At 31.4% G+C, this 15,647-nt stretch overlaps 2 protein-coding genes across 6 annotated transcripts in view; both read left to right on the plus strand.

The window, feature by feature from the left end:
* Nucleotides 1-15,647, plus strand: part of LOC127735389 (transcription factor BTF3 homolog 4-like) — a 198,597-nt gene that overhangs the window by 167,951 nt on the left and 14,999 nt on the right. The window lies entirely within an intron of this gene.
* Nucleotides 1-15,647, plus strand: part of LOC127735289 (heparan sulfate glucosamine 3-O-sulfotransferase 5-like) — a 94,844-nt gene that overhangs the window by 2,482 nt on the left and 76,715 nt on the right. For 2 of the 5 annotated variants that reach the window (XM_052245419.1, XM_052245426.1), the window contains exon 2: nucleotides 5,033-5,113. In XM_052245419.1, coding sequence (XP_052101379.1) covers nucleotides 5,072-5,113 — 42 coding nt within the window. In that variant the 5' untranslated portion in view covers nucleotides 5,033-5,071. Of the gene's footprint in view, nucleotides 1-5,032; nucleotides 5,114-5,935; nucleotides 6,310-7,005; nucleotides 7,060-8,082; nucleotides 8,196-15,647 lie in introns of those variants that run through there. The other 3 variants (XM_052245461.1, XM_052245435.1, XM_052245472.1) reach the window with 3 other exon arrangements.

The following is a 15,647-nucleotide window of genomic DNA, read 5'->3' on the forward strand; positions in this document are numbered from 1 at the left end:
GTTACTCACCATAGCAACATTGTGACGTTTTAATTTTCTCAACCCGATTTTGTAGATCAGCATGATTTCATGTATTGTTTTTTATCCTGATGACTGTGGCCTAGCCATGGAACATATTGATCTTAATAAATTACTGGAGCATTCCTTAAAGTGTTATCGTTATACATGTAGGACCTTCTACATTTTATGTTTTTATCGTAACGACCCTGCATACCCGAGGTATCCACTTTATGGAATCTACTGACAGAAGATTTACCAGGCGTGGGTTCACTTGTGTTTAATTTATAAAAAAATTAAAATATGATTTTAATAAAGACCTAGAAAACAGTGATCTGGAAGGATTTTTTCTCTATGGGCCCAGGGCCCCCCAAAAATAAATTCAATGGGCCATTTTTAGAATTAATGGGCCATGTTGTCAAATGAGTGGGCCATTCGTTTACAATAAAAACAAAAAATAAAAAAAGTGTATATTTCACTGTACTTACAAGTATGATTCTAACTAATATTATGGATATTGTTCCTGTGATTTTGTAATTTCAATTTCAATGAATATACAATGACTTCTTCCAAACCGGGCAATATTTACGATAACCTTTATTTACAATGTTAAAACTGGTACTGTTCCCTTGTTCATGTTGTTCATGTTCATGTTTTTTTTTACATTAAATTTGGGTCTTCGTCGATACCATACTTATTCCAGACGTTCCGTATTAGAGGAAGTTTCTGGCATTTCATTTGCACTTGTATTATTATTACTTCATCGCGATGACAAGAATAACAGTAGAGAGAAACGTTAATTGATAAGACACAAAAACAATTCGCTGAAGGCATGTTTACAAAATGTCAAAACGAGCCAAAGACCAAAAAAAATGACAAGGACAGTTAAGCCCCTTTTATGGAGACAAATACTATGCTATTCATAAAAAGGCTTTTGGGTTTTTCAATCGAAATAATAGCAAGCTTACTGAAAAGATTATAATTAGAGAAGAATTCTCGCCTGTACTAGCCAATTTTCACAAATTTAAAGTCGTTTATAAAAAAATATATCATGAATGATGGTTAATTATGATTTTTGGGTAATCAGTCATACCGCATGTTGCTATTATTACCATAGGAAAACACCCGAGACGTTCCAAAAATGTATAGGTGCTCCTATCATTGGAGTAAACACTACACAGTTGTGTACTCACAAATGGCGGCACGAAATACGATTGGAAATCCATTTGACGATATCTCAACGTTTCAAAACGAAGTGAAAAATATCATGCGCCACGTGGGCGCTTACATTTGTCAATCTATGCGCCATTTCTGGTCGATAAGCGCAATTGGCGCAATGCGCACGTCCTTCCCGATCACTGAGAAAAATCCAATTACATGTGTTGGCTTTCTATTTATATCTATATTTGTGTTTATATCAGGCTAAATGACCGTCAGCAGTCTTTGGAGGTCACCTTGATGGTTAACTAGATGGCGTCTAGACTAAAATACACACAAAATGTTGATACATATTATCGAGTCCATGCATTGTAAATGGTCCGTATTAGACTTTAAGCAAGTTGGATATGCGTTTTAGTAGGTTATAAATCAAATCGTCGCTGGGCTTCCAAAATGTAGTAAATTACTGATTTTTCAACAACAAAAAAATCCCACAAACAGGCTTTGAAAATTTGGTTGAAATGTTTGCTTCCAAAATGTCGTATGTGAACTTTAATGTTTTTACAAATGGCTGTGAAATAAAAACTTGGACATTTCTGAATATCACAACAACTAACCTTATTTTCACAAAAATAAAGAAATGTACAAAATTTTGATTCCCAAATTCAGTATACAACAAATTTCAAGTTTACATACAACATTTTGGAAGCAAACTTTACAAACAATTGAGATTGGCAGTTTTGTAACATGTCTTATTTCGAATGTTTTAATTGGGCTAGATGTATGATATTTAAGAATATCAGAGAATTCCTCCCACCAAGCCGGTTTGTGTGAAAAAGTAGTTTTAGCAAAAAAAGTCATATACGACATTTTGGAAGCCCAGCGATGAAATTTGAAAATTTGAGTTAAATCGTTGAACATAAATTTGACAGCTAATGCCCCTTTAAAACTCATTTAAGTTTTAAAAAAATTCTCATATGTTATCTCAAAATTTATGATAGTTGCTGTAAAAAAATAAGAGTGGGGCTGGGAATTCAAGGGTGTTGCTAAAAATTAAAGAGTGGAGTAGCAACATCCTTGAATAGCCTGTGATGATCCCTGTTCCCTTTCTACTGTTTGGATTTGTCAAAGTTGGCTTGATGCTGATAAAGATAGGTTGCCAGTCAGTGATCTATTTTCTATACACTCTCTGTCTGCAACAGGAACAGATTCAATCAGTGGTTCTTTGAATCTTTGCCCTTTTCTGTCTGCCAAGGAAAAAATATAAGTCAGTGAATCTCGAAATCTTAACCCTTTCTCTGTCTGCTTCAGGTATGGAACCAGTAAGTAAATCTCTGAATCTATACAGGTTCTGTCTCCAGCAAGAATGGATTCATTCAATGATTCTCTAAATCATTACACTGTTTCAGTGTCTGTAGCAAGAATAAAACTAGTCAGTGAATCTCTGAATCTCTAACATTTCTCTGTCTGCAGCAGAAACAGAACCAGTCTGAATTTCTGAATCTCTACCATTTCTCTGTCTGTAGCAGAAACAGAACCAGTCTGTGAATTTCTGAATGTCTACCATTTCTCTGTCTGTAGCAGAAACAGAACCAGTGAATGATTTTCTGAATTTATACTGTAATACAGGCTGTGTTTGCAGCAGGAATGGAACCAGCCAATGATTCTCTGATTCTTACACTGTCTGTAGCAGGAATAGAACTAGTCATTGAATCTCTGAATCTATACCATTTCTCTATCTGCAGCAAAAAACAGAACCAGTCAGTGAATTTCTGAATCTATTCATTATAAAAGCTCTTGTCTATAATTTATAACCAGGGAAAATAAATGAGTTCTTTGAATGGGAAATACTTCAGCTGCATGTGTATGGCCACTGTGGTAGTACATGTAATAACAACTGTTGGTGGTCATTTATGAAGATGAGTACACTTAACCTGTACTAAAATATGTTACGAGTACAAAATATGCAATGTATATATTCTGTTATTGAACGGCTAATGACTACACAGTTTCTTCTATTAACAAAACTTACCACCATGATGTTGTACCATGGAAGTAAAATGAAAAGGAATAACAACGATTAATTAGCATGTATAAATGACCTGCAGAGCTCTGTACTAATGTCATAGGATTTATCCAATTATTGTCTCAGCGGCAAGACCCATTTGGTTACTATCTGTGATACCACGGTTGTAAATGTCATCTGGAATTTCTTATCAGTCACATGATTTTATTGAGTCCGGTAATTATAGTGCACCTGTGGGAATTCGGTAGTTTATTAATAACAAGGTGGCGCTGTATCATATAACACTTCTATATTTAGAAAGAAATCGAATGGTGTAAAAAAACTTGAAAAACGGACGAGAATTGTTTAAACTACAACAGTTTAACATGGAAAATTGTATATATTTTTGTTTTTTTTGTCCCCCTCACAACGCATTGCAGGGGACATGAAAATACTGGGCGTCCGTCTGTGCGTCTGTCCAGTCTTGTTAGCGCTCTCACATGTACAATTCTTGCCAGATTGTTATGAAACTTATATCATAGGTTTATATCAGCAATGTCTTGGACGAGTTCGAAAATAAGTGCCAATCAATTATGTTTAAAAGAGTTATGCCCCTTGGAAATATGAATTATATAAAGAATTGCATTGTTATCACTCTCATATATGTACAGTTCATGCCAGAATTTTATGAAACTTAAATCTTAAACTGATTAAAAGTATTTTCCGCATGAAAACGGATCTCGAGTAAAACGGGTAATAACGATGAAGCGATCAGGTTTTACATGATGTTCTAAAAAATAATTTAGACAAACATGTAAGTACAGTAGGTAGACATTAAATATTTTACTGTTCAAATGTGCCAAGTTTTTCGAGATTTATAAAAGGATATTTACTTTCAAGTATTTTAGATTTATATATTTGTAATAAATGTCACTAATTACATTATTGAAACTGAACAATTAAAATCGGGATAATAAAGTCTTAAAACATGTGAAATTTATATCTATTTTAAAAAAGTGTTTGATAACAATTGAATACTAGTATTAACAAGTTACTGCAACAAGAGAAACAACAAAACAAATGAGCTTGAAGCTATATTTCTAACTGCAAATTTATTTTAAACGAATTAGTTTATGTACAATTTATTTTATACAAATTAGTTTATGTACAATTTATTTTATACGAATTAGTTAATGTACAAATCAAAGAATATAAACGTTTAAAACCGAGACATATATACTACACATGTCTCTGTTTAAAATTTTAAAAATTTTAATTGACTGCTATACACGAGAGACTTTGATTATTTTTATTTATAAAAGGAGGTCAAAACATATTTTTGTACAATTATCAGTGTACAACAGCGGAATGCAACGAGTGAACTATTCGGGTTACTTCCTAAGTATATCCGACAACAACCGGTCTGTTTTGTATATTTCCTTGAACACGAAAATGACCGAAAAGTGTGAGTGATTTGATCAAGCACATGCCGAGAATCAATTACCATTCCATATCTTAAACCAATTAACGAGTAATCGAAAGATTGATTGATTGATTGTTGGTGTTTTAACGCCACTTTGAAGCACCACTTTTGGGCTATTTCATGGCGGCCAGTTTTTATTGGTTATTCCTGTCAATATAATACTTCCATGGTTGAATCAATATAGTATATCCATGTACAGTATAAAATACATTGTTTGATTGAATGAAAGGGTTTTATAGCCATCTCAGCACAACTGAGCTATGTTATATGGAATACAAAAATCATATCAACCAATTAGTTATTATGAGCCTGAAGCCCTGAAGACTAGCTCATCTTGAATTCCAAACTGTTAAAATGAAGATTTGATAGAAGTCTTTATTTTTTTTTAGGATAATCCAGCTGATCACAGGAAGAAGTAGAGGGTGTAAATGAAGGGTACATTTGTTGTATGGGTCGAAGGAAAAGTTAAGGTAGGACTATTTATCAACTGTTTATAATCAGGTGTTATTACCAACTGCAAATAAATAATTTCACCAATAATGAAATACAGGAATAAAATATTTTACATCACGACATGCTAGTTTTTGTCCTGGTGAGAGTTCCTCCATCGTTAAATCTTCATCCCTGGAGATTCCTACAACTACTAAGTATAAATCATATTGTTATTAATGATAAATAGACATAAATATTCATTTCAAGAATTGCTTCATAGAAATAATGTGACCAAAATTTTAAGTTCTTATAAATGAAATACTTACTTCCATTGCAATTTCACATACATGTATTCTCTTAACAGTATTTTTCTTTGAATTTACTTTTTTTAAATGAAAAATGATTTCATATCTGAGCTTCAACAACCTTAAAATGAACCAAGGGCAGATTTGCAGTTGGACTTGATATAAAGATAACATGAATCTTTATGGGTTGTTTGATCGGGACTATATGGTATTACCCCTAAGGTATCTAATTTGTCATTCACCAATGTGGTTGGGATTGAACAATAATTTATATATTGACTGCCATTGGATCTTTATTGTGATTTGAACTCTACAGTAAAATTGTTAAATGTGCATGCCTGTAATTTTCTGAAAAATCTACCTTCAAAATAGGCTTTAATCTTTATCAGCCATATCTAGTGTATTCAAAATCAAATAAAGTTAAATTTTTTTTGAATTTAGAAGAACATTAAAATCTATGAAAAGCCTGCTAAACCTAGCTGGTATGGTTTGCACTTTTTTTGGCTTAATTATAAAACACGTAGTCTTTTTTAAGTAGAAGTAGAATTAATATATTCAATCTAGAAAAGTGATATGTTTGGTATAATAGTAAGTTATAAACTTAAATCTTTGATTGCATGTCAATTTCTAGACAAGATCTTTGTCATAAATAAGTGTGAATACATTGTATCTTGAATGGGTTTTTAAAAGATGGCATTTCTTGATTGATGCTTTATATGATAAAAATTATAGCTTATAAATTTGAATTTCATGACTGAGTGGTTTTTAGCATGGTTTTTATGGTCTGAGATAAAAATCGTTTTTATAAGTTGAGTAAGCATAAATAATGAAAAATCAAGTAAATGTATGAAAACAGTGGACAAAGATGTGTGAAGACCTGGAAGTTAAATTACCAGAGAAAGTAACACTGAAGACACAGGCAGAAACAGGTAAGATATAGTGAACTTTATAAGTAATACATTGTCTAATTAAGGAGAAAATTCACTTTAAATGTCAAATTTAACAATATATTTATCATGTTTAAAGTTTAGGTAAATTTAGTTAGTTGCATTTACTGTTGTATGATGTATAAATATACAGTGCTGCCACCTACTTTTGGAATTATGTACCATGAAAATGTTTGTAAGAACTTTGGGAACACCACTTAAGAATATCCAAACATTGTCATCATAAATAGTATGTACTTAATTTCCAGATTTATTTCACATTTGAGGATCTACTCATACTATTACCCCAATTTACGTTTTTGAAGAATTCAATGACCATGCATATTGTAGTTGATCATATTTAATGCAATCTGTTGAGTTCAGAAGTTTTAAGTCAGCAGAAGAAATATGCCATTTCTGTTTGATATTCTGTTGCGTCAGTGGAAATCATCCTTTTGGCTCAAAGATATACATGCTGGTGTACATATATAACCTACCTGGTCTTCCATGTTTTCTTTGATGTTTCTGCCATGTTAATTACAGGTGATACTATGCATTTCAAATTTCAAAAATTAAAAATTAAAATTTGATTTCCACAATTAAGATTGAAGATCCTTTGAACTCTTCAATTACAATTTGTTAAAATCTAATTTAAATATTATATGTAGACTAGTGAGCTATACATTTGTCCCTAATTAGGCTTGGAATAGAGAGAAGAATGGAAGATATAGGACAACTTCAGTATTAAATAAGGTAATTTTATTTCTTTTTTTAGTCATAATATGACATATACTACTTTACATCAAAAGGATCTAGAAATTAAAAGCATTACATACCATTTAGTTGGGAGAAAATGATTTTCAGCTTCTCTGAGGGACTATTAAACTTAATACATGTATATAGTCCAAGTTATAGTTAGTATATGTTACAAGTTTATAATATTTGTACATGTTTCAAAGGATCAGTTGACATTGCATGTCAAGAAAATAAAGGTTCAGTCCTAATATCTCTGGTTAAAGATTGATTGTTATGGAGCACAGGTGGTGTTCAGTAAGCATGCCTCAGATTTTATTTTGTTTCATTAAAGATCCCATATCTTGTAGCAAGGTAAAAAGTCTGATTGGCTTTCTTTGTTTAAAAAAAGTAGTATTTTAAAAATGAATCATTAAAGAAGGGTTGCTTCTAGCAGCAACATAAAGAATCAGATGAGTTTTGAATTTATATATGAATGATAGTAAATGCTGTTTCCTTATCCATAGGTCGGCGTTTTCTTGTTAGAGATGTACAATATATGTAGTGTTGACCATTGATGTTATGGAAGATTTAATCTTCTTGGTATGTGGATGATCAACAGTAATACCTGTGATCTACATACCATCATCTGAGAGATAACTTCTGTGTAAATAATATATATACCATATGAATTATTAGGACAAGTTTAACTGTTGTCTGTCTAACTGTTTTTATTGGCCTTTACCTGAAGAAAAAAAACACTAATGTAAAAAAAAAATTGGATGCTTTAATTCATTATACATGGAACCTCCCTAAAAAACAAAAAACAAAACAAAAGTAAATTGTCTGATATATCAGACAATTGAAAATAGCTTTTTACAGTTTACCTTGGAGCTCTGACATTTTATGTTTTATAATTTGGCTCATTACATGTACTACCAATTCTAAAATGTTTTCCCAAGAGTTAAATTAGGTCATTAATATTGAGTAGTTTATTACAAAGTTTCAAGTATCTGTAACTTCATTGGATGACTAAGGGTTTTCCTGTTGTAAAGCATTTTGTGGATTTGATTACGGAAGGTTTGCTGTATACCTTATATGACAAACATAGAATGTGGTTATATTCTACGATTGATAGAACATTTTATTCAGTCCAGGTAAGAATGCACCATATGTTGACCTCTAAATGTATTATGATATTTTGTAATTGTTAGGTTGCTGTCTCATTGGTGTTTACCTTGATAGGGTTTAATAATAAGTATCTAATTGATAGAGAATCATGTTGAGGTATAAACAGAATCAAGTCTGCTTTTATTGAAGTTAAAACAGCATTTTTTAAGAGTTTTTTTTTTTAAATTCAATGAAATAAAACCCTCTCATCCACCCCAAATTTGGAGTGATATACATGTAGACAAAATTATTATTATGAAGCCTCATGCAAATTGAACCAATTTACTATGTCTATTTGCCATCTATGCAAACGTGAAGTTAATTTTTGTCGCATTATGTAAATTTAATGTATTTTTTTGATAGATGACTTTATCTTACATCATAATAGATCTGGTGCTTCTTCTATCCATATTTGTACTTACATGCACTTTATGTGCCATAATTCCAGCTGTTGATTTTCTCTATTTGTACTTACATGTACTTTATGTGCCATAATTCCAGCTGTTGATTTTCTCTATTTGTACTTACATGTACTTTATGTGCCATAATTCCAGCTGTTGGTTTTCTCTATTTGTACTTACATGCACTTTATGTGCCATAATTCCAGCTGTTGATTTTCTCTATTTGTACTTACATGTACTTTATGTGCCATAATTCCAGCTGTTGGTTTTCTCTATTTGTACTTACATGCACTTTATGTGCCATAATTCCAGCTGTTGGTTTTCTCTATTTGTACTTACATGCACTTTATGTGCCATAATTCCAGCTGTTGATTTTCTCTATTTGTACTTACATGTACTTTATGTGCCATAATTCCAGCTGTTGGTTTTCTCTGTTTGTACTTACATGCACTTTATGTGCCATAATTCCAGCTGTTGGTTTTCTCTATTTGTACTTAAACATGTTAAATGTACTTTGTTCTTCAATAAGTGAGGTAAGTGGTGCTAATCATATGTGACTAAGTACATTGTACATGTAACTTTTATCTATAAAAAGGAAAGCTCGAGAATTTGATCTAAAAAAACTATGGTTAACTTTGTTAGTATCATTGATAGATAAAGAAATTGCCAAAAATTACTTTAATACTAAATTTGTACCTACCAACGAAAAAAAGATTCTAGCTAAATGGCCTGCATTCAATATGGGATGGATTTATATTGAAAAATTCCATTATTATTTTTAAAACAAAGAGCTGAATGGAGAAGGATTTTCTGTTGTGATGTGATTACCTCGGTAAGAATATACAGCTTTTGTATAGATGGAGGTGGTTTTTTTTTAACCAGATATAAAACAAAGCCGACTTGTCCTTGATTACCTTATATTTTTATTACCCCCTTGCAGTATATATAGTATATATAGTATATATAGTATATAAATACCTTGCCTTTATCCATTTGTTGATGTGGATGGATATGAACCCTAACTATTTAATGTCAATGTTACTACAAACCTTAAAGGCACTGAGTAGGTTGTTGTGGTCAGTCTTCATCAGAGCTCCTTTTATTCATATCAAGGGATATAACATACTCAAAACAATAACCATCACAATCACTCAAATTTTCAAATTATAACTTTTCCACACCTAAATGCTATCAGACAACCAAATAACCAAAAACCTTTTAAGACATCTAGAGGTCAACATATGGTCTTTTCATTGTGGATTTTACTGTTAATATACAGGTTTGCATTAGGTTATACCTTAAAGACATCTAAAGATCAACATATGGTCTTTTTATTGTGGATTTTATTGTTAATAGACTGGTTAACATTAGACATCTAGAGGTCAACATATGGTCTTCTTATTGTGGATTTTACTGTTAATAGACTGGTTAACATTAGACATCTAGAGGTTAACATATTGCCTTTTTATTGTGGATTTTACTTTTAATAAACAGGTTGTCATCTAGAGATCAACATATGGTCTTTTTAGTCCCCTACCGACGAAGTCGAAGGAGACTTTAGGTTTGCACTCCGTCCGTATGGCTGTCTGTCTGTCCATCCGTCAGTCTGGCAAATCAGTTTTCCACACTTTTTTTCTTCGTGCTTGAAGATATTGATTTGATATTTGGTATATTGTTTTATCATGACAAGTTACAGATCAAGTTCGAATTTTGTTCCAGTCTGATAATTTTATGCAGAGTTATGGTCCTTGGACTTAGAAAATTCACTCAAATATTTAGTTTTCAGCTTTTTTTTTCGTCATGCTTGAAGATATGGATTTAATAATTGGTACATTGTTTTATCATGACAAGTTACAGGTCAAGTTCGAATTTTGTTCCGGTCTGATGATTTCGTGCAGAGTTATGGTCCTTGGACTTAGAAAATTCACTCAAATAGTCAGTTTTCCACATTTTTTTTTGTCATGCTTGAAGATATTGATTTGATAATTGGTATATAGTTTTATCATGACAAGTTACAGACCATGTTGGAATTTTGTTCCAGTCTGATGATTTTGTGCAGAGTTATGGTCCTTGGACTTAGAAAATTCACTTAAAAAATCAGTTTTCCACACTTTTTGTCATCATGCTTGAAGATATTGACTTGATATGATGTTATATAGTTTACACCATGACAAGTTATAGATCAAGTTAGCATATTGTTACAGTACAATTAATTTTTAACCGTTAGGGGACTATGCATTGCCATGCAATACTCTCAGAATGCTTGTTATTGTGGATTTTACTGTTAATAGACGAGTTGAAATTGTGTTATCAAAATATTCAATACTTGAGAGAATAAATATTTGTTAAGTTTCTTGTAGTTACCGGTAAGCAGAATACTCGAAGGATCTTTTTTCACATTTTCTCATAGAAGACTTTATGGAGTGTTCATATTTCATAGGACTGATAGCATTGAGATAATGAAATATAGTTCTACATGATTACAAATTCAAACTGAGCTAATGAAAGGTCTACCGTAATCAGCCTTGTAAAGTCCGCACTGGTACATTGTCCACACCCCCCTTTCGTCATGATAATTCAGGGAAAAAAAACTTTTTGTTACTGCTTGAAAATGTCTAATGAAACTCCAGTAATTTCAAATGGTGTGTGATTGTTGCGGTATTTTCATTAAAGTAGAAGTTGAAAATGCTTGTAAATGATTCTAGAACACTCCACAAGTGTTTAAATAAGTCAAAATCACAAATAAACAATTGTGAAAACTGTATTTCGTATTAACCAGAAGTTCGTATAGCACGTCTAAATTGAAAATAATTACGGTGAGAGAGTGTGGAAAATCTGAACTTCATAATACTACATGTACTAGAATATGACTTTGAAACTAAACCTGTTGTAGTTTATACATTGTAAAGCATTAGCGGGTCCCAGCTGATATATATAATTTTTCATTCCGGTAATTACAAGGCACAAGTGGATTTCAGTTTATGTTATGCAATGCAATGAAAAGAAACTAGTAATTTAATCTTGAAATGAAGCATTTAATTTTAATATTTATCAGTTAATATTGGATTTTGAATTAAAATTGCATATTAATATGGATTAAGTAAATTATTAGTTTTGAAAATTATAAGGGTGCCCTCTACATTTTCAATAAAAATTAAACATGGCAGAATGTAAACAAACCTTTTTTTAAATGGAGTTTTTCTCTGATTTCTTGCTTATCTTACTCTATAATCCACACCCCTGCCTTGCAATATTGATTTTGGAGAAAAAAACCACTGACTTTACAAGCCTCAATACAGTAATTGATAATTAGAGAGTATATTTTGATTTTATAAAGTGCATAAAAAATGTGAAAAAGCAAAGTGGATAGTTGTCACATTGGCAATCATACCAAATTTATTTATTTTAAATTTTGTTCATTGCAGACAATGCTTTTTTTTATAGAAATTATTGATGGCAAAAATGTTGTTTAATGGAAGTATGATTATCTTTGGAATTTTACAGCCCTTTAATTTAAAGGGTCCCATGGGTTTTCTCAGTGGAATTTTGAGTTTTTGACAATACCTAACTAATAAGGCAGGTACATTTACCACAATTTTGATAAAAAGTGAAACAAATCTGCAGTCCTCACAAATTTACTTTCAAGGACAAATAGTTTCCATTAAACCTTATTCATAAGGATACCTTGTAGAAAAATATGTAACTGATATAAAAAGCAATCACAAATAGTCAGCTAATCTTTATGTCATGTTCCCACAGGATGGCTGCATTCATGGAACACAGTTTAGATTTTCTTCATACATTTCTCCAGTACTACTGAACAATGGCTTCATATCAATGTGAATTATATAAATCTGCTAAAGTTACTTCCCTTAGACTGTTGTTCAGTTCCATTAATTTCAAACTATAACTGGATTATAATTGATTTTAGGTATCTGGTTGTTCCTTAATAAATTCATAAAGCATGTACCTCATTAACAGTATCAGCGATTACAGGAACACAAATGAAAATTCAAGTCAAATTTCAACTAAAGCTAATGCATTTAATGAGTTAGCCGGATGTCAATTTACAAAAGAATATATTTATTGCAAGTTTTAATTAAGGAGAGAAAATGGCTAATGTGATTGAATTGGTTGTAACAGTTTCTGGTGATTAGATGAGGTATTAGTTAGATGTTACAGTCCTGGTTTGTTAATCCTTTTGAATACCCGTAATTAACCATGCTGGTACCTGTACTTGATAACAAGGTGGCCGTCTATGAATCCAACCTTATCTTTAATCTACAGACACTAAAATTAAACATTCTCAGCTATCAGTCAAAGGATTTGCTATTTTTCGTATAACATATCATTGCTAATGAAGAAAGTAGTTCTTGTCATGGGCTGATTATATAAAATCATTCAGGCTTTTACATTCTTTTACTGGTTTTAATTAGGAAAATAAAGATTTCATTAGCAAATTTTAAAGATTAATTTTTGTTAAAGTTGTATGGACCTCACTTGATAAATATCTCCACATTAATGGTCCATATTTACAAATGAACTGTATAGAAACTAAAGAGAGAATTAGTAGTGAGTTATGAGTAGGAGCATTATATGTGGGTCTTACTCCTATTGATCTATGAGTAGTTACAGGGTGTAGAGATGAAAATGAATGAAGTGTCTGACTTAATGCAGTTAATGATTTGGCAGTTAACAGTTGAATTATGGTTATTGTCAAGTAGAATATATAGCTATGTAGATACACTTTGAAACAGAGATTTATCTTGTTTAGAAGTATATATATTTGTGTGTGGTCTCTATCTTTTAGTTCTTTGGTCCACAAAGATACCATGTTTCAAAGTCATCATTGTTTACACTTTATAACTCCTTACATAAACATAACTTAATATCAGACAGAGAAGTTCAATATTTAGATGAGTCAAAAATGTTTTTATATTTTGCTGAATTATTCTTTTTATTGAAGAAAAAAATCCTTTTTTATTTGTTATTAAGATTATCTTTCTTGAAGATTTGTCTGTTGTTTCTCAGTATCACAAATGTTTGAAATAAAAAGATTGTTCCAGTCAGATTTAATACCATCAGCCATGAAGTGATGAAAGCCTATGAATAAGTAAAGGAAAAAGAAAAGCATGTCTTTGTACAAGTTGAAGAAAGATAAGAAGTCTTTATATCCAATTCCTATCACATGTTTTCCTCATTTATTTGTTTGTTTACTTTACCATGTAATGATATTTTTGTACAGTAGCTTTTCCAATAATTAATCTCTGTTATGACCCATTTTATAGCTGATGTACTTTTTGTGGTGTTATCTAACAAATGAAAGGAACAGCAAAGGAATGTAAGATATGGTAATTAGTGATTAGTCAGGTTATAATCACCCAATCATTGATTAGTCAGGTTATAATCAACCAATCATTGATAACCTGCTTCTTTTATTACAATGTTACTTAATCCTTGATGAACTCTTTCGTTTTGAGATAAATTTAATGTGATTTATAAATCACTGCTGAAAAACAGAGGGACTTCTGTAAATTATTTGATATTCTTTAGTCAATAATTCTTCATTTTGTTGTTAAGATTATTTGTAACAGTTTTTAAAAAATATCTGTCGGTACAAGAATTATGTACAAAGGCTATGCGAAATAGTTGTCATGTTATAAACTTATAAGATGTCTTTGATAAGCTGTGTTGTTCACCATTGATAATTATGATTTCTCTACTCTATATATACACAACACTGCTACATAATCTTATCAAACATAAATTTCCATAAGATTTTTTCCATGGGACTAAGAGATTTTGTCTAATCAAAATTACTCTGACTTTATCCAAAGTAAAATGTGGTAATTGCTCTTTTCTTTGATGAAAGTCTCAGATTTCAAGACAGGGGTTACAATCAGGCGGTGGTAAGGAAAGTGTAAACTAATTGTATAAAGCTTTATATTTCATGAGGTAGAAGACCTGGATTCTTATTCATACCTTGTATGCAGATACCTTATGTTATGAAGTTTCTGTCTGTCATATATATGTCCATTGTCCTTGACCTCATTTTCATGGTTCAATGACAGCTTGAAAAAAAAAATCGTCATGTGAAATACTCACTTACTATGAGTAATAGAATAAATATATTTGGTAAAGGACTTCCATGCAAGGTCTACATGTCTATCAGACAGGTTTCATCAGACTTTTACCTCATTTTCATGTTTCAGTGGACAATGTAGAGTTTTTGTGGTTTGTCTATTTTTCAGATACTGTAATCAATAGGACCCCTATATTTGGTTTATGGAATGATTTTAAGGTTTACATGTCTGACTGGAAGCTTTCATCTGACCTTGACCTCAATTTCATGGTTCATTGGACAATGCATAGTTTTTTGTGTGATTAGCCTATTTTTCAGATTCTACATGTACAAGCAATAGAGCCACTATATTTTGTGTATGGAATGATTATAAGGTGTACATGTCTGTCTGGTCCATTGGTCAATGTTATTTTTCATGGTTTTGTCAGTTTATCGGATACTATAAGCAATAGGTCAATTATATTTGGTGTATGGAACAATTCTAAGGTGAACATGTCTGTCTGACAGGGTTCATTAAAATGACCATAACTACATTTTCATGGATCATTGATAATCTTAAGTTTATGCGATACTTGTAGTTAAACCTTCATATTTCAGACTTTCAACATGAATTCAATCCTACATAAAGGAGGCAAGACATTTCAGCTTGTGAATTCATGTTCCCATTGTAATGAAAGAATGTTTAACTGTAGCTTTTAAGACGGTCATACACAGAAAGAATGTTCAACTGTAACTTTCAAGACAGTCATACACACAAAGAGTTGGAGTATATTTAAGATCCCTAAACACAGATGTCTGTTCACAACATTTTATGTTTCTTTTTTGAGTGATATTATCAAGTTCTCTGGTCCATTTTGTGACCCATCTCCTTTTTTTCTGGTTTTCAATTTGATTTTGTTATTAATTATAGAGTTATTTTTACCATGGTTTCATTTTTGTTAATTTTTCAATGTGTA

The sequence above is a fragment of the Mytilus californianus genome, unplaced genomic scaffold, assembly GCF_021869535.1.
Source record: "Mytilus californianus isolate M0D057914Y unplaced genomic scaffold, xbMytCali1.0.p SCAF_1, whole genome shotgun sequence".
Classification (NCBI taxonomy): Eukaryota; Metazoa; Mollusca; class Bivalvia; order Mytilida; family Mytilidae; genus Mytilus; species Mytilus californianus.